Genomic DNA, 22,400 nt, shown 5'->3' on the forward strand with positions numbered 1-22,400 from the left:
GGGATGCCAAGAGGAGCTCGGTATCTGGCACTCCATCACGTAACGCATTGGCGGACGGTCAGAAACAACGGCGAGGTCAAGCGAGACCACCCGGTGAGTGCCGTTACCACAACGGGCGCATGGATATTGGATTTCTCATACTATGTGACCTTCTAGGCTTTGTAGCGAAGGCAGTACAGAGAACTGTACAGCGCGATGCTGCCAGGCACTATCCTTCCCCACCTGCGGAACAGGCTTCCTCTCCACAACGAGGCTCTCTGTCTGCCACTTTAGGAAACACGGGATCATCAATACCGAACTCGCTCTCAACGCCCTATATTCCCGGTGGTCTGGTTGGCGTGACCCCTATACCGGTACCAGACAGTGCCGATCCTCCGGCTCGCAGAGGTCATATTAGAAAGTACGAGGCCGAGTCTGATGATGAAGGCGACGGGGAGAATTACAAGAAGTCTCGCGTAGCCGAAGAAGAGATCGCTGAGGATGACGCTGACATCGAAGGGCAGGATCTCGTGCCTCAACGGGGGCATAAGCGCTCCACCGACTCTGTTGATGTCTCCGGCAGACGTGACAAACGCGCGCGCAAGGTGTCACTTGAGCAGCCTGGTGCGGAGATGGACGTTGATGGGACAGAGGCCGAGGACGGATTGGCCGACATAACTTCGGCGTCCAGTCGCGGGAAGCGTGCTTCTGCTGGGGTGAAGCGGCGCCAGAGCGAGGCAGGCTCGACCTTCGGTGGTGACGACAGCTTGGAACTGGAATTGGAAGGGGAAGATGACGGCGTTCGAGCGCGTCACAGGAAGCGACGCACCTTGCAGAAGCGCAACTTTGAAGTCGCCACTAGAGGACAGAAGAGGGACAGACTTGCCTCAGATTCGGACTCCGATGTTGACATGCACTCGAATGATGGTTCCGAACAGGGTAACTTGCGGAAGCGAGGGAAGAGATCGAGCACTACGGCGTCAGAGAAAAGCTTCGGGAACGAGCAGGATATTTCCAATGATCCGCTATGCAAAGGGCGGAAGATTGGAGAAGAATGGACAGCAAACGGTATCAGGTACAAAGTAGGCATGAACGGACAGCGACTTCGTCATGCGCTCGTCAAGAAGAAGCAACCGACCAAATTCCCGATGGTCAGTTTACCCTACGCGTTTTCCAAGGCCGTACTGACGGAAGTGCAGCCTAGCGACTCTCAACATCCAGATCGCGGTGCCGGTGTGGTCATTTGGGTTGAGACCTGGCTCTCTGAAGATGAGTACAAAGCGGCCAAAGAACAAGGCGACCTAGCGTGGCAGAATACTCCTCCCCTGAAGACTAACGGCTCTGAACCCACTACCCCTGACAGCGCGGCGGTATGTCACCGCGGTTCATCGGTGGGATCATGCTAATCGTCGTTTCATAGGTCTCGCCCACCAAGGTTGGCAAAAACCTGTTGTGGTCTTCCACCACAGGACGTGCGAGCGACTCACCGCTGCTTAAGCATAACACCCTTCGCCAGTCGATCACAACGACTGCGGTGCTCCGAGTAAACCCCTTCCAGCAATCACAAGCCACTCCAAACCGAACGTTGGGGCGTCGTATCAGCGCCAACAGCCCACTCACGCTCGCCGCCGACAGCCCAAAGCAGCCGGGATCAAAAACATACAGCAAGTGGGAGAAACAGGACTTGGAGGCAGAGGCGATGGCAAAAATGCGACAGAAGTTACTTGACCAGAAAAAAAATTCAAGCAGTGCACCAACGTCCCCTAGTCCCCCTCTTGCAGTATCTGCTACACCTGCAGCGCCCAACGCCTTGGGAAGCTCACCAGTTGTTCCCCTGCTGAAGCCTGCTTCATCGACGCCGCCCTTCGCGCCTGCAGTCAAGTCGTCGGAAAGCGCAACGGACAAGGCACCTCCGCAGTCATCCACAGGGTCCAGTGCGTTTGGGTTCGGGTTCCCGAGCGTTGCGCCGAAGGCGCAGGGATCCTCGGCGGTGGACAGCGATAAGATCAAACCTCCAGCCCCATTAGTATCCGGCTTTGGGCTTGGAGCACCCCCAACCTCTACGAATTTGGCTTCGTCGTCCGATGTAGCTGGAAAGCAGCCTGAGGTGAAGACCGCCAATGAATCAAAGACGCTTGGCAATCCGCTGGGTTCAATGGGTCCTCCTCCTGTCCCTGTCCCTGGACTCGCGTTCGGTTTCAAACCCACGCTGCCATCAGCTTCACCCTTGCCTACTTCAGCCCCCAAGCCTGCCGACGCTGCGGCAAAACCCAATTCGTTCACGTTCGGCCCTTCATCTACCAACTCCGACAGTACAAAACAATCTTCACTCGCTGCTACAGCTGTGTCGAGCCCATCGTTACTGAGCCGCATCGGCGAGAGTAGTTCTGCCGCCAGCGGCGCAAGTCCGGCGCCGGGTGCGACTGTGGCCCCAGCCCCCTCTCTGTTTTCGTTCAAACCGAACACTCAGAATGCCCCAGAGAGTACAAAAGCCTCGTCGTTCTTCGCTAACAGTCCGGGTGCCAATACCGATCCATCTCCGGTGTTCACCAGTAAACCGCCCACCTTCAGCTTTTCACTCGGCAAGCAGCCCGAGACGAAGTCAGAAGCCAACAAAAATCCGGGGCCTAGTGCGGCTAACCCCTCTGCTCCTACGCCGTCCGTGCCATCCTTCTCCTTTGGTGCCCCTAAAAACGACGGGACGACGACGGCGCCTGGATCAACTGCAGCGAATAAACCCGTGTTTGGAATGGCTACGGGCGGTCAGAGCGCTTTCGGCGTGAACAACACTGGCAGTATTTTCGGTGCGACCAATACTCCTGGAGCCACGGCTAGCAAACCCGCGCCCTTCACCTTCGGTTCCGCCTCTGCTACTAGTTCCACACCGGCAGGCGACGGTAAGACTGCCGAAGCCTTCAAGTCGGCATTCAGCAACCCGACGGCGTCAGCTGCGTCGCCCGCGGCGCCGAAAACAACTTTTTCCTCGTTCGGTTCTTCTACTACGACACCCGCGGCTGCAGCGACGAATACTGCGGGGGGCGCAGACAAGAAGCCACCGACTTTCTCTTTCAACTTTGGTTCGGGAGCGTCGACAGGGCCGAATGCGCCTGCGTTCGGTAGTGGAGGTGCTTTGGGCAGTTCAACCAACCCCAACGTTTTCGGCTCATCCGCCTTTGCCACGAACAATGCTGCTGCACCGGCCATTGGCACGGCCAATACCACAAGCAACGCCTTCTCCTTTGGCCAAAAGCCCGCTGCTGCTGGGACTTCTTCACAGTTCGGACTAGGGGCAACTCCGTCCAGTTCGTCATCTCAATCACCATTCACCTTCGGAACTTCGGGACAGAACCAAGGGCAGAAATAGTAAACGCGCCCAGTATTTCTTGACGGCATCGTACTTTGCATACCATCGTAGTCTTTATCATCCTGTACAATGTACATTACTCGCACGCCAGTTCCCTACCACTAGTATACGAATCGCACCGGATCGACGTCACGCCTCGGATTTGCCTGTGCCTGCTCGTCAGCTTCATTTCGTGCTATCAGTTCGAAGAAGTTGCTACGGCCGCAAACGTAAGTCGCGTGTGAAGAACCGAGGAGGAATAAAATCCGTCTGATTGGTCCTCCGGCTGCCGACCCGGGCCTCGTACCACACGTCTCTTGCTCACACCACCACCTTCCCCCCTCCCTCTTCATCCCTGCGTCATGGCCACCAAAACCGTTACCATTGAGGAGCTGAAGGAGCACTCCAAGAAGGACGACCTCTACATCCTCATTAGCGGCAAGGGTATGATACCTGCGCGCCATCGCGTCGCATCCGCGCTGACACGTAACACTCGCAGTGTACAATGTGACAAAATTCATTGACGAGGTAGCGTGTGTGTATGCTTGGGCAGCGTCTGTTCTCTGATCACCACTTAGCACCCCGGTGGAGATGAGGTTCTCCTGGCGGAGGCCGGTACGCGCATTCGACACGATCCAATATATTCCGGACTTATCCTGACTTGCTCTTGCTTTTTCTAGGCAAGGACGCGACGGAGGCCTTTGAGGACGTTGGCCACTCTGATGAGGCTCGCGCGCTTCTGCCCGATATGTTCGTTGGCAACTTCGAGGGTGCTGTTGTAAGTGATCCACCCTTTCTCCCCTTATCGCCCCGCAGTACTCAGAATGTTCCGTTCGCTTGACACCTGACGCTATTCAATCTGAACAGGAGCAGTTGAAGGAGGCAGCGAAGGCGGCTTCTGGCCTGACCAACCCTCATGTCAACAGTGCTGTCGAACAAGGGTCCAAGTACGTGGTCGCTCATGCTGCAGTGAAATCCACATTGCTGAATCGCGGGACGCCACAGCCTTATGTACTTCGTCCCTCTCGGTCTTCTGGGTGCCTACTTTGCATGGCGGTTCTACTCGTCCGCATAAGGGCACTGTCCGCTAGCGGGACGCCGTTCGTCGGGTCATATACATTTTGTTTTGCTCTCCTTGCAATCCCTTGCTTATTTTTGGTACATAATGTTCACGCCGGATATACATTACGCTCACTGAAGCTTTACTGGAAGCTACTGGAAGCCAGAAACTCCCTTGGTGAAGTTTGTAAAGAGATCGAGCGGGAATGCCTGAGCGACCGCACGGTAACCTGCCGTATTAGGATGCAGTCCATCCCCGGAATCGAATTCGAGCCTGAGTTTGCTGCTGTTCGTGGGATCACGCAGGATCGCGTCGAAGTCGATAACTCCGTCAAACGCCCCGCTGGTGCGAATCCACTTGTTGATCGTCTGACGTGAAACTTCCCTCGTGGGATCGTCGTACGGCTGGATGACGGTCGAGTTTTGCGGCGAACCGAACGGCGTTATGGTGGCAGCGAACATGGGGATGCCGTTTGTATGCACCCTGCTGATGATCTGCTTGTATGCCTGGATGAGCCGCTGAGTCACAGCTGCTTGAGCCTCAGTGGTGGTCGGCGCGGTGCCGATGTCGTTGACTCCCTCGAAGATCATGGCGAAGCCCACGTTCGGGTGTGCGAGGACATCCCGCTCGATGCGGCCTTGAGCAGCAGGGCCGAGGCCGTCGGCAAGTATACGATTACCGCCGGCTGCCTGGTTGATCACTGCGATTTGAGACGTAGGCGGATTCGTCTGCATGCGTGCGAGGAGCTGATCTGGCCAGCTAATGCAAGGATCTGACATGAGCGAGGAGCTTACAGATCTCGGGGTTGAAGATCGTACCGATCATTGCCGTCAGTGGTGCTTCCGCGTCCGTCCGTGATGCTGTCACCGACGATTGCAAAAGAGCGGACGGATGGTGGAGACCAAACCTCCAGAGCACTGATGAAGAACCAGTGTTGAGCGTTCACGACGGACGTGCCAGTAATGTTCTCCGCGGACGTGGCGTCTCCGAAGGTGAACCACGACGTAGCGCGACTGCCAGGGTGCGAAGTGATGTCGAAACCTCCTTGGCCATTCGCAAGGTACAAGGATATCGCTAGCTCAGACTGGGGCTGAATTGTGAAGTCGATTGGATCGGACACGGCGAGCGCGCCGTTGGGTATGAGGATTCCATTGCTTCCGCTGAAAGAGAGGGGTACTAATGTGTTCACTTGAATCGCGCTCACGCCAGAAGAGCCATTCAGAGGCAGCGCAACGGTAGCCGCTGTAATCTCGAGGTTGGAGTCGCCGAAGTTATTGGAGATGCGGAGACGGATTTGCTTCCCCCCGACAGACGTATGAATCGTCTGACGTATAGTTGAGTTTTCGAAGACCCCAGTAGTGCCGTTCTGAGGGAATAAGCGATTAGAGATCGGCAATGGTCACACACCAGGCCGATGAACACTGACGAACGGTGGGGAAGGCAGGTTCGTCGACTCCGTGAGTTGTGGCATGGATACCCAGGTATCGACCCAGTGCCCTTCCGGAGGGTTTGGAGAGATTGCTTGGACACCGAAGGCGAGTCCTACGACGGCTGCGCCGAACCACATCCAATTGGAATTGACTAGCATTCTGGATAGAGAGCAGGCGGATAACGTCGTCCACTACGGCCGATGCGCAACCCCTCCTTCCGCTATTTGAACGAAGACAGGATGGTGCATGCGGGCCGAGGAAATGCCGCTAAATCGGCCAATGTCGAGAAGCAGATCGTATGATGGGGACACATGACAGATAAACTGAATATGAGGAAGTACGGCGAGCACGCAGCAGACCCGTATAGCGACCCGGACTGTTTTTGAATGCGCTCCTTGACGCAGGAGGGAACGCTCGTCCATCTTCAGCGATTCGAAGACGCGCGATCCGCACGTTACTGAACGCCCTCGCTTACGCGAGCACTGTCTGCACGTGACTGGCAGGGAATTGAAGGCGGTGATGTCGGAGCCTGACTGATTTCAAGTCAGCCTAGCCCCGCTTGGTGAACTTGGTTCCGGGCGGCGGCGTCCGAGCCGCCCCGCACGTACCATGAGCCAATCGCGCACCTGTGGATGGCCCACGCTTAATCGAGTTTGCGCTCGCAACGGTGTATAAGAACTCCTTTGCCCAGACGCGACTCCATACAAGCCCTGTAACGCACCCTCACACCTAGAATCCTTCTAGACGCAACTCACAGACATGAAGGTAGCGTCCCACGGAACCTTTGTGCAGCACGCCTTGGATGACGACCTGGTACTCCACAGCTCGTTACTCCTGAAGAACAAGCAGCGCACCAGGTTAGTAGACAGCAAAGAACGCCAATAATGTTTGAAGTTGACTCCGTCAGAGAGCTACTATCACCGGAGGTGTCAAGGGCTTTGCGCTGGGTTCAGCAGCCGCCCTCCCAGGATCTTACTTCCTAAACAAAAGATGGCCGTATTATCGCCAGCTACCTCTCTCTTTGAAGGCACTGGGCGTCATCATGGTCGTCGTTCCGTCCTTCGTCATCTCGGCTGAACACGCGTCGCAACGGTTTGAGCGGGAGCAATGGACAGGCATTGGGAAGGAGGAGCTTGACCTCCAGCAGCAACGAGCCCTTGAGCGGTGGCAATCGATGACCACCGGGGAAAAGGCGAAAGACTGGGTTGGTCGCCATCAGTACAGTTTTATCGGCGGTGCGTGGGCAGCCAGCATGGCAGGCGCGTTCGGTTACATCATGCGCGACCCGCACCAGTCGTTCTCCATGAAAGTTAGTATCGTCAGCGGGCCGCTTTCGCTCGCATGTGTTGACGGGTGTATTGCGCCAGATTGTGCAAGCACGGATGTGGGCACAAGGCATCACCATCGGCGTGCTCCTTGCAGCCGGCGCCATGACCCAAGCGAACAAGGTGAAGAACAACGACGATTCTTCGATTTACCGCCACGTCACGAACACCGTCAGTCCAACTGTGCTTGATCTCGTCCGGTGATTTTACTCATCTCGTATTCTAGGACCATTCATGGCGCGATATCATAGAGCAGGAAGAGAAGGACAGACTTGCTGCAGAGCAGCGCATACACGCTCGCCCAGCTTCAGTATAGATCTCGCTCAGCAGGGACATGAAGTAGCTTACGAACTCATAATTTATCCATCCGCATCTTGTTGATCAAGCTGCTCGAGAAGGGGCGGCAGATCCGAAGCGAGATTGTAGATTGCAAACGAAAGCGAGATAGCATGGTGATAACAAGAGCAAGACGTTACACAAATAAGTATGACAATCAAACGAAAACGATTCCGATCATGGCAACGACTCTACCGACTTCCCCTAGCCAAGGCCCCACACGCCGGCCTTCCGGACGCCCTCTACCAGCGCATCAACATTACCAAGCAGGCCACCCAGCAACTCTTTCTTCTCTTCCGTTGTGCGTGTCTCAGGCGTCCGGGAGGAGGCCGAGGACGACGCACTCGGCATCGTGGTAGTGCAGGACTCCTTGCGAAAGTTTGGTGCAGAGAGAGGTGCCGTAGCCAAAGATGCACCTTTCCTGTGTCCTGGGGTGAAGGGGCCTCCCTGCATGCTAAATCGTGACGCTGTCCTAGATAAAACCATGGATTCTCCGCGTCTATGGCCAGGAGCTGCAGATCCAGACCTGCTAGATGCAGCCTTCGCGGCACTACCGCCGGGGAACCCGAGGCCGATGCCGCCTCGCTTGCGAGACAAGGGCGTTGACGGGGGAAACGGTGAGCCGCTCTTGCTCAGCGATACTTCCAGCGGAGAACGCTTCATGACATCGTCCTTGCCGAATTCAACTGGTCTGGCAGGACTAAGCGGCACATAGTCGACCTCGCGCTTCAGAAGGAATAGGGCGGGGTTCGGAGCAAATGGTGATGTTGGCGACGGCACGCGGCATGCAGGCTTTGGCGTCGATGCTACCGAGCCGTCTGAGGACGCTAAAGACGTGGCGGAAGTGGACGAATCATCGGAACCCGAAGACGACAAGGACGTCGCAGACGACAACGATCCCGATGATGCCACACGCCGACCCTCCGTTTTGACTTTAGGAGTTTGCAGACCACCGGGCCGAGGCTGCAGAACCTGCTGCAAATCGTCGGCTGTTGACGAAGATTCTGCAACAGTGGCCGAGGGATTCGTCTCGTCCATAAGATAGAAGTACAAGAACTCGAGGCACTTCATCCTGAGATTCAGTTAGCCAAATATACCATCATGCAGGCCTTCACCCACTTACCGGACTTCTCGTGCAGTACCAGATCGCTTCAAGATCTTCACGACAGCTTGTATACCATTACAAGCCTCAAATGCCCGGATGGCCGGAGGGGCGTCCACCAGTACGCATAATAACGTATCCAAGACCATAGACGTCAACGCAGGCGTAGCAGCGGGACGACGTGACTGAGCATCGGCTGGCATTGTCACGTCCCTGGAAGGAGCGGGAGGTATGTGTCGTGATATCAGCATGAGATCGACAAGGACCCCGACATTTGCCCTGCGACCGAGCCAGCGCTTGCTGGAATTATGGCAGAGGGCCAGTCCCTGGACAATGTTGAGGACAGAGGAGACGTTGAGAGCCAACAACGTAATTTGGGAGTCGTAATCGTTGTTGGACCCTTTCTCGGCGGTTGGCGTGGTATTCGAATCTTGGTTGTGATGTGCTCGAGCTATCAACGACTCCAATCGCAACACGCTCGTGGATATCCATGGCAGCAAATGAGAGGGGACTAGGGGATCGTTCGGTAAGTGTTGTCACGTCCAAATGAGCTGAGCTTACTATTGCATTCGAAGGTATCCTGGAGTGCCCAAAACAGTCTCGCGTCGCCGTGGGTTTCACTCAGCGAGGAGCCCGCGTTTGGACGAGATAGAGCAGATACGCTGGCTAACAGCTGTTCGATTGCACCTATCGCCTTTTCCCTGTTGGTATCAGAGCTTCGTGACGAGACTATCTATGAGAAAATCGCGGCGTTAGTTGGATTACATTCCTGGTTGGTGGCGCATCCAATACAAACCTCATCCAGAGCGTCCTGAATCGTCGCATGCATCGTCAACATCATAGTATCTTTGACCAGTCAATAATTCGTGTACTGGTACCCCCCACAAGCAACCCGACAGGAGTGATAGCAGGTATGCGCAGGTGGAGGATGGGTGAAAGAGGAATATTCAGGGCTTGAGCCTGGACATGAGGTCACGGCGTGTTGCAAGTCAACATGTTGCACTGCCACATGCGATCTGCATTTCACCGGAAATGGAAGGAGGAACAATATCAAGGCATGAGATCGGAGCACGGCGTAGACGAGACGAGGCAAAGCGTTTGCTGCTGGAAGTTGAATCTGCTCTTGAGCGTAATCCACGTCGTGTATCTTCGGCTCTGGAATAGCGACTGCATGCCAGAAGTAGTAACCGCGAGTGCGAATGGGCTTAATGGTCGGCCGCCTTGAAAATAGCGAACCCATGATGAACGTCAATGGCGGGTCTGTTAGGCATCTTCCAAGTCTCTCATAGTGACAACTGAAGCTTGAAGTCCAACTGTCTAAAGGGTTCATCAAGACCACTGCGCGTGTTGATGAAGTCCAAAATTGAACATGAGGTTGTATGAACAACACCCCCGACCAATCCCAGCTGGACGTTCATACAATCTACTGGATGCAGAACACACATTACTACCGGAAGGACAATCATTACGAAGATCGTACTGATCCACGGTAAAACTACAGTTGCTGCTGACTTGCTGAGGCTCGAGCCCTGCGACGGCGATTGCGACGCGGACACCGGGTCCTTTCAGTGGTTACTCACGTGCTCCTATGAAAGAAGCCCCCCGGGCCTCTGTTCGTCGCTGATCTTGGGCTCCAACATGAAGCATGTCGCGATCTATAATTGGCAAAGTAAGAGCATGTTTGCCGATATCTTGCACACGCGAACTGCTTGAAGAAGGTCCGGAGATACTACTACTAAGCCGTGTTTACGCTGTTGCCTTCCGCTAACGTGGTGAAGCCGCACTTCTCTTTGATGCAGATTCTGAGCATTCAACAACTGGCTGAAACACGACTCCGATTTTTCTGATAACAGACAAGGTCGAGATTCAGAAGCCAGATATGTTCCCATCAAGGATATAAGCCCGACTGATAGAAGATCGCCGCTCGGCTATACGTGCAGTCTCAAGGTATAAGTATGCATACCGCCCGGTGTTGTCACGCACCTCCGGCATATCATCTGCTCCAGATTTATGGAACAGCACACTGTCAAGGCTATCGAGCCGACAGCTTTGGCTGGGCAGAGTTTCTACACACTCCGGCACTCGGATCATCTAACATTCGCCTCGGTGAGTCGACGCTGCTGCATACCCGGACGTCTACTGACTACAATGCAGGTCGATACAGTGCATGTTGTTGCAGGTAAAATAGACATAGAGCGATTCTGCCATGCATTAGGAGAAACATTGCAGTTGTACCCCCTGCATGCTGGTCGGATGTCTGTTCCTGATAGTGCTGATGGTGCGTGGAGGGTGAGTGCGTTCTATTCTCACCCGCAATGCGAAGACCGAAGGGGGTTTGGGGGACAATCAGGTTCGACTAAGCAACGAAGGCGTTCCGGTGGTCCTGGTGGAATCTGATGACAAGAATATCGTGCCCATAGTGAGTTTTTCAGTAATTACGTGTCCTCAGCTCACCTGGCATCAGAGCACTGTAGTTCAAGTGCCGCTGACGCTAATAGACAAAGTTGACGTGAATAAATTATACGACCCCACGGCGGACGAGCCATTGCTGCGTGTCTTGATAACGCGGTTCTCCAACCTCGGGCAGACATCTCTAGGAGTGTCGGCATCGCACATCATAGGTCAGTCCCACCACATGATTGTTGTTGATCCTGGACTGATAATGCGCACTTATCACACGACCAGGCGATGGATATACACATCTACGCTTCATGAGAGCCCTGTCTCAGATATATCAGGGTCTCTCTTTACTCGACGACTTACCCAACTTCGAAAGCGTGCTGCCCACGGATATTCCTCCAGCGAGGAAATATACCATCTCGCCTATCTTTGAACTGGCTCAGCGGTTCAAACGCGGTACTCTGCCCTCGGAGATGGATCCCATGAAGACGGACCCTCCGGGTAGAGTTAATTTCAGACTATCCGGGGAGCAAATGGTGGCCATCAGGCAAACTGTGCAGGAACAGGGCAGACACGAGGATGGACCGGACGCAGTGGTGATCTCGCGGCAAGACGCCCTAATCGCTTTGGTTGCCTCTTGCATATCCGAAGCAGACACGGAGTCGCCTCCTGTCAAAGCCGTGAGCATCGTGACATCGGTAAGACTCTCATGTCTTCCGGCGATAGTGTTGTGCTTCATAACCGATTTCTAGTGCAGAGGCGTCAAGCCGTTCAATGCCCCGTGCAATGGCGGTAAGTGCTCGTTGATCTCTATCCTACCGGTCACTGAGATCAAGACAGTGTTTTGGGCACTGTCAGATCCTCCATCATCTGGTGAATCTCTCACGATGTACAATTTCGCTAAACGGACACGCCTTGCGGTATTGAGGACCCGCGATCCGGAATACCTGAGCGACTACTATCCGATCTTCACAGACCGTTGGCAGGAGATCGGAGCCGAAGATCAGATCCCCAACTTTTCGCCACCTCCTGGATTCATGACCGTGAACTCAACATGGAAGTAAGTTGAGGGCACTAGGTGCACGAAAGTCGAGTCGTATTAACGGAAATATGTTCAGATTTGACTGGACTTCGCCTCACTTCGGATATCCACAAAGCTGCCGCTTTTACCATAATAACCTGCCGTTCCTACGATATGTCAAGGTATGTCGCGCGCTTTGACATTGACGGCATGTTTTGATGGTTTATCCTAGTTATTCGTCGCAAATCCCAGCGAAGACAGCGACGGGAAGTGGAGATCGAATCGTGACCAAGTGGAGATCGATTTTCGTTTGCAGAAACCTATCATCGACAAGTTTTTTCACGTACTGTCGACCAAGCTCAAAGAGATGGGCATTTCGGGAGAAGTCGTCAGGGCCTCCTCCAATAATTAATATGCATTAATGGCTGAGAGCTTTCGTCCCATGGGAATGACAGCAGTCCCAGTTGTAAACAAGACAGTCCGCGCGCACAACATGTTGTGACTGACTGAAACCATAACAAGCTTCAAAGCTTGTGCATGAATCAAAGGGAGCATTGAACGATCATGTGATTTTTCACCATTCTTGGGCACCTACCACCACATACATGAGATGCGACTCTCTTACAACGAGAACAATCGAGCTGGTCAGAATGGACTGCCGGAATCATCTATCAGGACAGAACTACCCGATGTTCCGGGGCCGAGGCATTTGGCATCCAACAACGCCGAGTCTCAACGGTCTCCGGTTCAGGCTACAGCGCTAATCACTGGTTTCTCCACCGACTTCGCCCATTCAACCACGGATCTGGACACAGCAGAACTAGTGAGCATCCTCGCACCACAGCTCGCTCGCGATGTCGGGTTTCAGACGTATACTGCGGAGCCGGAGTCGTTGGAGGGAGGTCCTCCGGAAGACGGGTCCCTCGAATCCGCTGTGAGCAAGAGCTTACACGCTCTGGCGCCGAGCTTGCGCCAGGACTCGTCGAGGTCATACGTTCGTCACTTTCAACGTGTTTTCTGCGCAATTGACTCACAGAACCACACAGTCCAGCGGAGATGGTTAGTATCGTGATGTGTATATTCACAAACCCAAGTGACGCGGGCAAGCAGAACTTCAAGGCAACGTATCAAGGCCCAAGCGCTACATTTGCCAAGTCGAAAACTGTGGCAAGTCATTCACGAGGAAACAAGACTGTACGCGCCACGAAAAAGCTGTTCACGGTCCACCCCAGTTTGTGTGTAGTGTCTGCAACAGAGCATTCACTCGCAAGGACCACTTCCACAGTCATATTCAGAAGCATGGTAAGCTGTATTCCTGTTATTATGCGGCTGTTTGCGAGTGTACAACGCCGTATAGGGAAAGTCATCCAGATCCTCTCTCCTACCGAATCAGGCGAAGCGTCGTCGGAGATGCGGCTGGATCCCTCGCTTCAGCACTCTGTTGTGCCGCCATCTCCCGCGACTCCGGTCGTTGGACTTGTGCCAAAGCCAAGTGGTCAAGCACGTCGTGACTATAAAATATTCGAGTCTATGGGTTTCGAGTCTCAGGATAACCCTCAGTATAAGGCGATAATCGTTAGTAATACTACCTTCTTGTGTGATGCATCTGAGCCCAAATACAGAGTAGCGTCAGGAGAGCCGCTCGAATGCACTTGGATCTGGCGAAAACCATGGGCGCTCAAGACCCGTCAGCTATTCAAAAAGTGAAAGAAGAGGTATTGACTGTCGTTCTGTCTCACTAGTTGGATACATGATTACCTGCTCAGGTGGTCAAAGATCATACCTGCCTCACTGGATTCCAGGGTATGTGGCCGGTAGACGATCTTCTGGCCCAGTTCCTCGAAAATCATCGTGCATACGCTCGGAAGAAGGTGGTGTCAATACTACTTACCTGCGACATCTATGGTAAACTGAAACATTTCAGAGCGAGGAAATTGCCACTATGCTACCTCAGCACCCTCCTTCTGTGCTGGAGACCGCGATGGACGCACTTCTCACCAATAGCCGGAAGACGGCGCCGGGGCAGTTGCAAGTCAGTCATGCACCTTACACTTGACTACATTCCGAATTCATAGTATTCCTCAGCAATCCGCCGGAACAACCGGCAAAATCCGAACCACGGCCACAGAAGGACCGCCTTCGTTTGCCTTTGCTTGGCCCGATCTGTTCCTCCAAAACGTACAGATCGACACAAGTCGGCCAGAGGTCTTCTCCGGCTCTTCTGATATATTCCGCGGCACATACGAGGACCAGGTAGTGGCCGCTAAACGCTTACGACCACCAATAAGTGACGCATCCGCAGAGTTCGGTGGACCGGTATGGTCTTTTCAGTACGGCCAGAATGTGTGTTCTTGATCTGTCTTCACGGTCTGCGTTAGGTCTTGCAACGTTTGACTCGAGAACTCCTTGCCTGGAGACAGTTGGACCATCGAAGAGTCACCAAGCTGCTTGGGTTGGCTAAAGATCCGACTTATCCCCGTCTGCCATATATTATCTCTACATGGATGCCTAACGGCACTGTCCTGGGGTATTTGAGACGAGGACCACAGGAAAGGACGCAAAGGTTACGACTAGTATGATTTGTCCTTGATTGAGAAGCTTCCATTCCTAATCCACCCACGTCTAGCTCGCTGAGATAGCTGAAGGCGTCGCGTATCTTCATAGTTGTCGGATCACTCATGGAAATCTAAAAGCTGTAAGCGATTTTATTTGTCGCCTTTGATATTATTCACACCATGTGCAGGCGAAAGTGCTTATTGACGCTGAATGTCATGCGCGCATAACGGGGTTCGGGATGGCAACGTTCTTCGGCGACACCCTTCATGAAGATGCCACAGGGTCTCCGCGTTGGATGGCACCGGAGCTCATTAGTATAGAAACCACGGAGGCCAGCGGCAGAAGCCCCGCAACGGACATATACGCTTTGGCTTGCATAGCATATGAGGTGAGTCAATGTGCGTGTTCTTGAGTTTTCACTTGATTTTCACCTCTTCATAATCGCTAGATGTATTCTATGCGTATTCCCTTCGAGGACGTTCGACAAGATTTCGCGGTCATCGTTTGCATCATGCAAGGCCAGCGTCCGTCAAGGGACATCGACATCCATGGGGGCGGTGAACCGATCCCAGACGTCCTTTGGGATAAGATGCAGTTGTGGTGGGCGCAAGACCCTGCTCATCGTCCGGACGCTGCTCAAATCATGCAAGAACTGGCAAATTTATCAATCTGACGAACATCTGTTGAGATGGCCTCGCAACCATGGCGGGTACTCTGCCATCACTATTGATACATTATACATACAATGAAAGCGTCCCATTGTCGGCCGGGCCGTTGTCAAAGCCCTCCAAACGCTATGTACTTTGTATTCATGTACTCATCAATGCCATGCGCACCTTCACGCCCTGAAAGCACTCGAAGTCAGAAATGCACCACAAAATTGTCATGGTCTGTGCTGACCTAGACCGCTCTCTTTCACGCCACCGAATGGGATCACTGCTTGACTGATCAAGCCAGTGTTTGTCCCGACCATGCCTACTTCGAGCGCTTCGGCGACCCTCCAGACTCGACCAACGTCCCGGCTATAGAAGTATCCTGCCAGTCCGACGTCAGTGTCGTTCGCGAGCTTGACGACTTCTTCCTCAGTGTTGAACTTTGTCAGCGCTGCGACGGGGCCGAACGTCTCCTCAGTGTTGATGAGTGCATCGGCGGGGACGTCGGCCAGCACGGTCGGGGCGAAGAAGTTGGAGGAGGGCGTGGTGGATGAGGGAGCAACTGCTTCACCGCCTATCAGAATCTGAGCGCCGCGCTGGATGGCGTCATCGACATGCCGCTTGACTTTGTCAACGGCTTTTGAATGAATTAAAGGCCCATGCGTCCTGGCATGAGACCCAGTGTCAGCCAAGCAGAAGCTTCTCGGCTCAGAGAAATCTTCATACGTTTTACCGTCGAGGCCATTACCAAGCTTGAACTGCGACACCTTGTCCGCGAGCTTGGATGCGAACTCGTCGAACGCTCCGGCCTGGACGTAGATACGGTTGGCACAGACGCAGGTCTGGCCCGTGCCGCGGAACTTGCATGCGATCGCACCTAGTCATTTCTTCAGTCCTGGATGTGAAGGCTGGCTAGGAAGGCATACCCTCCACTGCCGCATCAATGTCTGCGTCATCAAACACGATAAAGGGCGCGTTTCCACCGGCTTCAATCGATACCCTGCGAGCAAAATGATATCAGATGCCGCTACACGGTGGGAGCGCCTTCACTTGCTTCTTCATTGTCTTACTCGCGAGGCCATACAGCATCTTCGCGACCGGTGTGGATCCCGTGAACGTGACTTTCCTGACCTCCTTGTTTTCGCACAGTTCACGCCCAACGTCGCTGACGTGCTGGTGGGTCGTCACAACGTTGATTACGCCTGGCGGTACTTGAGCGCGGGTTGCAAGCTGAAGAAGAACACCAGATGAGAGGAGTGCCAACCGGAGCTTTGTCGTAGACGCCCACCTCTGCCAAAGCCAAAGCGGAAAACGGGGTCTCCGAAGCAGGTTTGATGACCGTCGTGCATCCTGCTGCCAGAGCTGCACCGAGCTTCCGGGTGATCATTGCTGAGGGGAAGTTCCAAGGCGTCAAGATGGATCTGAGAGCACCAATAAATCTCAGTACAGGATCGCGCGATCGTCCACACTCACACAACACCTAGAGCAGCATGAGTTATGGGCCTTTCCCTAGACCTGGATGGGACTCACCGACGGGTTGCTTGATCGTGATGTTGCGTATATGCGGAAATGGCGAGGGAATATGCTCTGTTAACACAGTCAGGCTTGAGGCGCCAACAACCTTACGTCTGACGTACCTCCGTATGTTCGTACAGCTTCTTCCGCTGTGAGATAGGCATATATGTCACCTTGCTTCCAAACCTGGTGGTGCTCACAACTTACCAAACCACTGAGAGAAACCCGTTAGTAGGGAAAACACAGATGCATGAAAACCGTGCTCACTTCAATGAATGATGAGCTATACGCGTTTTCTCCTTTAGCTTCTGCCAAAGGTTTGCCATTTTCCAGAGTCTAGCAGGGGTTAGGACATTGTTCTTATTAACCCATGGAGAGGCACTATACGATGATGCGCGCCAAGTCTTCAGAGTGCTCTTGCATCAGTGCATAGAAGTTCTTGAGGATATCGTGGCGCTCCTGCAGAGAGTTAGGTAATAAGGACACCTATTGCGATTTACGCATATACCTTGGCGGTGGTCCTGCTCCAGGTTTTGAAAGCAGCTGCAGCAGCCTCCACGGCTTCCTGGGTCTCAGAGAGACCTAGGTCTGGAACGGTGCCAAGTTCCTCATCCGTCGCGGGATCTATCGGCCAGTATTCAGCACGGCTCGCGAATCTGAAATCGTGCGCGGTTGCAACGAGCACGCACTGAACACTTTTATTGTCGCCTCGTCCTTGGCTCCGAGCCATTTCCCGCCGATAAGTGCCTGTGTCTTGAACAGAGTCGGATCTTTCAGACCAAGCTGGAGTAAATGATCGGGTCATGTCATGCATTGAATGTTCTGTTGTCGGACGCTCACCTTGGTCGCTGCGTCGCTGCTGGCCATCCTGCGTCCTGCGATAACAACGACCGGCCACCGTAGTGGTTGTCTTTGTCCGAGTACAGCAAACCGAAGAGGTCTGTTGGCCCGCATGGTTGTGAGAGTTGCGAGCGTGAGCCTCCGTGTCCTCGTCGGTCAAGTCGCTTAGCCCGACGTCATGCGGGAAATCGCCGACGACTTCTCCCACGTCTACTGATCCTTTTCCCCTGGACTGACTTGGAGGCGCGATCGGCAACATGGTCTCGAGGGCGACGACGCCGGAAGACCGTGCGGCCGATAGAGATTATGCAGCGGAATTGGAGGCGCTCATCGGCGAGGTCGCAGCGGATCCAGAGCGCGAAGTTGTCGCTTCTGAAATCAGCGGTATGCTGTCTAGTTTCTTCATCTTGAAAGGTGTCCAATCGCTGTATCTACCTAGTTCTACAATCCATCTATGAACCCGGGTCTATCAGGATATGGCATCCACCAAAATCAAGTACATCTCGCGGCAGTTCCAGTTCTCCGGAGAGCGGCACAATCCGATACGAGATCCACCTGAAGTAAATCCACCCTTTCTTGAGGTCGGTCAAACATCCTGAGCTGAAGCTGATGTCAGTCTTCCAGATCCGTGTGATTCTGTGCCGATGCGCATCCTCGTCTCTCTCCCTCCGACCTATCCGGCATCCTCGCCGCCGCAATTGCAACTCCTCTCCCGCTACATCGGCGCGTTCAGCGTCGACTCGGCTCTCTTCGGCTCCATCATCCGTACGTACATATCCACCAAAGATGGCGTGGAATGGACACCAGGTGCAGAGTGCGTCTTTGACGGGATTCAAAACGTGCTGGAACGATGTGTACGGTGGTATGAAGATCGGTTGAGCGTGGAAAAAGCGGGGGAGCTATTGAGGGAGGAGGAGAAGGAGATGCGGCATCGCACCCCTCAAGAGGAAGAGGGCAGCAAAACCGTGGAGGACTCCACGCCTCGCAGGCTGCAAGAAGTTGGCCCTGCCGATGAACTGCCAGCGGGAATAGGGCTTGTAGAGGCTGATAGCATCGTGGATCGCAAGAGCGTATTCGTCGGCCGTGCATGTCGAATAACGCATCCGTCACAGGCACGTCCCTTCATTTCATCTGTACAGCGCTTGTTGACGTGACGTCTCCAACGGGCAGGTACCAGCCATATTATCATATCTTATGAGCGACCGGCGGATTGCCCGAGCAGCTCACCCGATTATCAACGCGTGGCGCTGTCAGGTCGGTGCCGTACTGCATCAAGGTACCTCGAGCGTGTCGTCGATATCGACAGTTCCATTTTGACTCGATGTAACCTACAGATAATGATGATGACGGCGAAACCGCCGCTGGCGGCAGACTCGCGCATTTGCTGCAAATATTGGTACCGTCTTGGATTTATCGTCGCGAATCTTCATTGACATAACCTGACACAGGAGGTCAATAATGTTCTCGTCGTCGTGACCCGATATTTTGGTGGCATCCATTTAGGTCCCGATCGCTTCAAGCATATAAATCAGGCGGCTAGGAATGCTCTCGAGCTAGGTAAGTCTACGAAGGCGGCGCGGATTGTCACTAATCGCGTCTCAGGTGGTTTCCTGGATGACGATAAGGAAGGGAGCCGGGCCAAAGCCAGAGGCAAGAAGAAATGAATGATGTACAAAGCGCTCTTGTTTCAACGTAAAGGAGAATACAGATTGTCGTCCAGGATCGTTACACTCGTCATACAAAAACAATATATCACGGGTAACATCCAGCAATCCTTACAATGGCTCATAGACGGGCTTTGCCCTCTTCCACGACAGGGTTGATCAAGGTGCCGATGCCGCCGTCCAGCCATACGCGCACTTCATCGCCGTTCTTGAGATAGACCGGCGGGTTGCGTGCAGATCCAACGCCGCGCGGGGTGCCTGTCATGATGATAGATCCGGGGAGCAAGGTTGTTCCCTGCGAGAGGAATGCGATTGTCTGCCGAACAGTGAACAGCTGATCACTGCGACGGGATAATGTCAGCGAGTCGATAGACGGCACGGTCAGCAGTAAAGCGCGAAGTGAGAAGCCAGGGCAAAGCCGAATGGTGCAACCTCCCACATTCGAAAGAACTTCGATATGCGAGGGAAGAAGTTTCCACAAAAGCGCGCGGTGATGTATGTGTGGGAATAGGTACTCACGATGTCGTTCCATCTTGCATTGTCTGCCCGTTCAGAATGGTTCCGAGCCTGAGCGCCTGTGGGTCAGAGATCGCAGTCGCGGAGACGAGCGCGGGGCCAATAGGAGTTGTGTTGTCTGGTAGTCCTGTTCAATTAGCCGAACGCCGAGGAAATCACAGTCGCTTACCGAAACCTTTCGAGAAACTCCATTGAGATACGTGCCATTGCCAGAAGCGGAACGATATCTGAGAAAGCGGTTCAGCTTGTACCATGCACCGCTACCGTGTCCGGTCGTTCGGACGGAGCTGCGACAGGGACGCACGTCGTTGCCGGCGGTGTAACCAAGCACATAATCGAGGGCCTCAGCTTCAGAGACGTTCTTCGCCGGTTTGCCGATTACAACGGTGAGCTAAGCAAATAATCGTCCGTTCATACAGGCATCGGAGGATGGAATGGACTGCTGACCTCGACTTCATAATCTGGATGGTGCTTGTCGATCGGCTGCGCGTGATGAGGGATTGTGATTGGGGCATTTGGACCCAGCAGGGTGTCAACGGGCTTGTAGAACAGGACAGGCGCGCTGAAGTTCGGGATGATCAGGGGATGCAACGACCAAGTTGACATGGATCTAACTTGGGCTTTTCCAAATTCGCTTCTCTAGCGTGGTCGGCGTAATTGAGACCCAAGCACCGGACCAGGCCAACCTGCTCCCTCGACAGAGGCGCGAGGAGTTCCTTCACGGTGAGCAGATTCTGGGTAACCGAGGCCGCGGGGTCAAACGGGGACCCGACAATCTCATGCGCCTGTATCTTCTCCTTCTGCACGAACGCCAAACCGACTGCGAGGGGCCGAATGCTTAGCACCACTTGGCAAATACGAGATCTTATGCCTTCGTACCATCCAGGTTGCGGTCCACGGGCTGCCCGATATGGACTTGCCCGGTTTCGGCCGCGACGAACCGAATCAGCCGAGACCATTGCTGCAGGTTGAAAACGGTCTCGTCTTAACAATCTCGATTCAACCAAGGGAGCAAATCTGCCTACAGTGCGGATGGGTGCCATGTTCAGCTACGGAGAGATAAACGAAGGAGAGAGATACGAACGTGAGTAACACACGATATTCTTTGTACAATCGTCGACTGGCTTAAGGTCATACTTCGCCAGCCACCGGCCCGAAACAAACACCGCCGTGGAAGCTCATGGAAGACGGGGTCCCGTGAGCGCCGTGAGGTTAGGGCTAAGATGGCTTTCGGTTGAGGGATACAGGATAAGTAACCTGAAGCACATAGTCATCCTACATAGAACAACACCTCAGAGGTATTCAATGAGTACGAAGATGTGAGGAATATCGAGTAAGTAATGGGAGCCTAGGTGTGACGCGGGCAAAGCCGAATAAGGCTAAGGTGCGTTCACACGGTAAGGTTCTCGAGCGGCACAACAAGAGAGAGTTCACGTCTCGATTGAGCAACTCGAGGTAAGATACGAAACCAAAAGGTAAAGGTCCTCGCGACGAAGCTGCTTGTCTTTTATACCTCGTCGCGAGCCCTTGAGCATATGGAAGTGGAGTAAAAGGATCAAACAGTCAAAAGGCGCATCAGCGCCGGATGCTAGAAAAGGAAAGAAGTTCTCGGTCTCAGCCTTCGGCAGAACCGGCACGTAACATCCGCCCTCCCGAAGTGGAAACCGCTTCGCCCAACAAGGTAATCCTCCGCCTCGATCCCTCGACTACACTCCCCGGCGCGTATTCTTCTCTAATTCTCGCTCCCGACGGCGCTGTTGAGCGCGCATCTGTCCACGCAGCGCCTGCACTATAGCGAACTGAATGACATCTTCATCGACCCCTAATGCGCCGATTGACGCGCTCGACGATCCCGCAACCACGTGTGATCCCTGGCTCGACCCTGCGCGATCGTCGGTCGGCTGCTTCTTGATCTTCTTCGCCTGGGTCCCCTCGGGCTTCTCTTGCCCTCCCTTCGCCGACTTCGACTTAGCGGTACGCTTGGCGGCGAGCCCGTCTAAGATCTCTTGAACCTCTGGCCGGAAGAAGATCGATCGCATCGGCTCGCCCTCCACCTCGACCACACCCTTATCGTCAAATCCGGACAACGAGGCGATGCTGGGATCAACGAGCTTCCTGAGCGTCGAACGGAGGGAATAATACCCGATTGGGACCGGCTCATCAACCGAGGCAAGCCCACCACGGATGCGATCGTCGTAGCGGAGGTAACGCTCGACATCCTTCCAATGGTACACATCGAACGGACACCCAATCATCGGGGCAGGTACGTGGTCCACGATGAACTCCTTGTGGGTGGCGTTGAACTCTACACCCTTGCAACAGGTGATAATCACCACGTCCTCGACATCCTGCGTCGTGCCAGGAAGCGGCATCAGGTCGACATCGGCGGCGTTGGGGGCAGCTTCCTTTGGAGGTGATGCATTGGCGGCGGGGTCGGAGTCGACTGCGGTCGGCGGTTCTTTGCGCTTGACGGCACCCCGACGCTTCGTAGGCGGGTCAGCGGTCGAGCCGGATGAAGGGGGCATAAACGATGGTGAGTGACGATTGCGTTCACAATGGTGTAAAGTTACGGGATAGCTAACGGTGTCTGTATCACCTGTCCCGAGTTCGTTATATAGTCGACGTCCACATCTACCGCCGGTCTCATCGACACACAGGGT

At 54.1% G+C, this 22,400-nt stretch overlaps 10 protein-coding genes across 10 annotated transcripts; 6 read left to right on the plus strand and 4 right to left on the minus strand.

Moving 5' to 3' along the window:
* Positions 1 to 119: 119 nt before the first annotated feature.
* On the plus strand, positions 120 to 3,343 carry PUNSTDRAFT_133018 (uncharacterized protein; the record flags this gene model as incomplete). Its single annotated transcript, XM_007382407.1, has 3 exons — positions 120 to 1,130; positions 1,179 to 1,349; positions 1,400 to 3,343. 3 exons carry the CDS (start codon positions 120 to 122, stop codon positions 3,341 to 3,343), a joined length of 3,126 nt encoding a protein of 1,041 aa, XP_007382469.1.
* Positions 3,344 to 3,684: 341 nt separating this feature from the next.
* On the plus strand, positions 3,685 to 4,397 carry PUNSTDRAFT_64407 (cytochrome b5; the record flags this gene model as incomplete). Its single annotated transcript, XM_007382408.1, has 6 exons — positions 3,685 to 3,766; positions 3,822 to 3,850; positions 3,901 to 3,937; positions 4,003 to 4,097; positions 4,193 to 4,269; positions 4,328 to 4,397. The coding sequence occupies 6 exons, from the start codon at positions 3,685 to 3,687 to the stop codon at positions 4,395 to 4,397; spliced, it is 390 nt and encodes a 129-aa protein (XP_007382470.1).
* A 137-nt stretch (positions 4,398 to 4,534) lies between these two features.
* On the minus strand, positions 4,535 to 5,949 carry PUNSTDRAFT_64741 (SGNH hydrolase; the record flags this gene model as incomplete). The annotated part of the gene is made up of 3 exons (XM_007382409.1): positions 4,535 to 5,141; positions 5,201 to 5,748; positions 5,809 to 5,949. The coding sequence occupies 3 exons, from the start codon at positions 5,947 to 5,949 to the stop codon at positions 4,535 to 4,537; spliced, it is 1,296 nt and encodes a 431-aa protein (XP_007382471.1).
* A 536-nt stretch (positions 5,950 to 6,485) lies between these two features.
* On the plus strand, positions 6,486 to 7,572 carry PUNSTDRAFT_125567 (uncharacterized protein). The gene is made up of 5 exons (XM_007382410.1): positions 6,486 to 6,577; positions 6,637 to 6,669; positions 6,720 to 7,121; positions 7,180 to 7,308; positions 7,364 to 7,572. The coding sequence occupies exons 1-5, from the start codon at positions 6,572 to 6,574 to the stop codon at positions 7,451 to 7,453; spliced, it is 660 nt and encodes a 219-aa protein (XP_007382472.1). The 5' UTR covers positions 6,486 to 6,571; the 3' UTR covers positions 7,454 to 7,572.
* Positions 7,573 to 7,602: 30 nt separating this feature from the next.
* On the minus strand, positions 7,603 to 9,452 carry PUNSTDRAFT_51527 (CDC14-domain-containing protein). Its single transcript, XM_007382411.1, has 4 exons — positions 9,372 to 9,452; positions 9,137 to 9,308; positions 8,597 to 9,086; positions 7,603 to 8,545 (listed from the first exon to the last, which is right to left on the minus strand). Exons 1-4 carry the CDS (start codon positions 9,402 to 9,404, stop codon positions 7,678 to 7,680), a joined length of 1,563 nt encoding a protein of 520 aa, XP_007382473.1. The 5' UTR covers positions 9,405 to 9,452; the 3' UTR covers positions 7,603 to 7,677.
* A 903-nt stretch (positions 9,453 to 10,355) lies between these two features.
* On the plus strand, positions 10,356 to 12,413 carry PUNSTDRAFT_51528 (uncharacterized protein). The gene is made up of 9 exons (XM_007382412.1): positions 10,356 to 10,681; positions 10,730 to 10,864; positions 10,926 to 10,994; positions 11,040 to 11,196; positions 11,261 to 11,673; positions 11,728 to 11,767; positions 11,816 to 12,035; positions 12,094 to 12,178; positions 12,229 to 12,413. The coding sequence occupies exons 1-9, from the start codon at positions 10,586 to 10,588 to the stop codon at positions 12,406 to 12,408; spliced, it is 1,395 nt and encodes a 464-aa protein (XP_007382474.1). The 5' UTR covers positions 10,356 to 10,585; the 3' UTR covers positions 12,409 to 12,413.
* Positions 12,414 to 14,374: 1,961 nt separating this feature from the next.
* Positions 14,375 to 15,225, plus strand: PUNSTDRAFT_64346 (kinase-like protein; the record flags this gene model as incomplete). Its single annotated transcript, XM_007382413.1, has 4 exons — positions 14,375 to 14,569; positions 14,623 to 14,691; positions 14,740 to 14,940; positions 15,001 to 15,225. Coding segments are annotated over 4 exons (690 nt in total), but the record flags the coding sequence as incomplete, so codon positions are not given.
* A 104-nt stretch (positions 15,226 to 15,329) lies between these two features.
* PUNSTDRAFT_133025 (succinate semialdehyde dehydrogenase) lies at positions 15,330 to 17,587 on the minus strand (the record flags this gene model as incomplete). Its single annotated transcript, XM_007382414.1, has 15 exons — positions 15,330 to 15,397; positions 15,453 to 15,871; positions 15,932 to 16,082; positions 16,132 to 16,205; positions 16,290 to 16,435; positions 16,494 to 16,626; positions 16,679 to 16,685; positions 16,736 to 16,792; positions 16,843 to 16,869; positions 16,928 to 16,934; positions 16,988 to 17,056; positions 17,108 to 17,179; positions 17,229 to 17,344; positions 17,410 to 17,503; positions 17,561 to 17,587. 15 exons carry the CDS (start codon positions 17,585 to 17,587, stop codon positions 15,330 to 15,332), a joined length of 1,467 nt encoding a protein of 488 aa, XP_007382476.1.
* Positions 17,588 to 17,817: 230 nt separating this feature from the next.
* Positions 17,818 to 19,224, plus strand: PUNSTDRAFT_112749 (UPF0029-domain-containing protein; the record flags this gene model as incomplete). The annotated part of the gene is made up of 7 exons (XM_007382415.1): positions 17,818 to 17,944; positions 18,000 to 18,120; positions 18,177 to 18,672; positions 18,731 to 18,836; positions 18,895 to 18,956; positions 19,009 to 19,117; positions 19,163 to 19,224. 7 exons carry the CDS (start codon positions 17,818 to 17,820, stop codon positions 19,222 to 19,224), a joined length of 1,083 nt encoding a protein of 360 aa, XP_007382477.1.
* A 121-nt stretch (positions 19,225 to 19,345) lies between these two features.
* Positions 19,346 to 20,783, minus strand: PUNSTDRAFT_63618 (fumarylacetoacetate hydrolase; the record flags this gene model as incomplete). Its single annotated transcript, XM_007382416.1, has 8 exons — positions 19,346 to 19,565; positions 19,744 to 19,858; positions 19,910 to 19,967; positions 20,045 to 20,131; positions 20,188 to 20,302; positions 20,356 to 20,560; positions 20,620 to 20,701; positions 20,766 to 20,783. 8 exons carry the CDS (start codon positions 20,781 to 20,783, stop codon positions 19,346 to 19,348), a joined length of 900 nt encoding a protein of 299 aa, XP_007382478.1.
* Positions 20,784 to 22,400: the final 1,617 nt, after the last annotated feature.

This window comes from Punctularia strigosozonata (assembly GCF_000264995.1).
Source record: "Punctularia strigosozonata HHB-11173 SS5 unplaced genomic scaffold PUNSTscaffold_4, whole genome shotgun sequence".
NCBI classification, from domain to species: domain Eukaryota; kingdom Fungi; phylum Basidiomycota; class Agaricomycetes; order Corticiales; family Punctulariaceae; genus Punctularia; species Punctularia strigosozonata.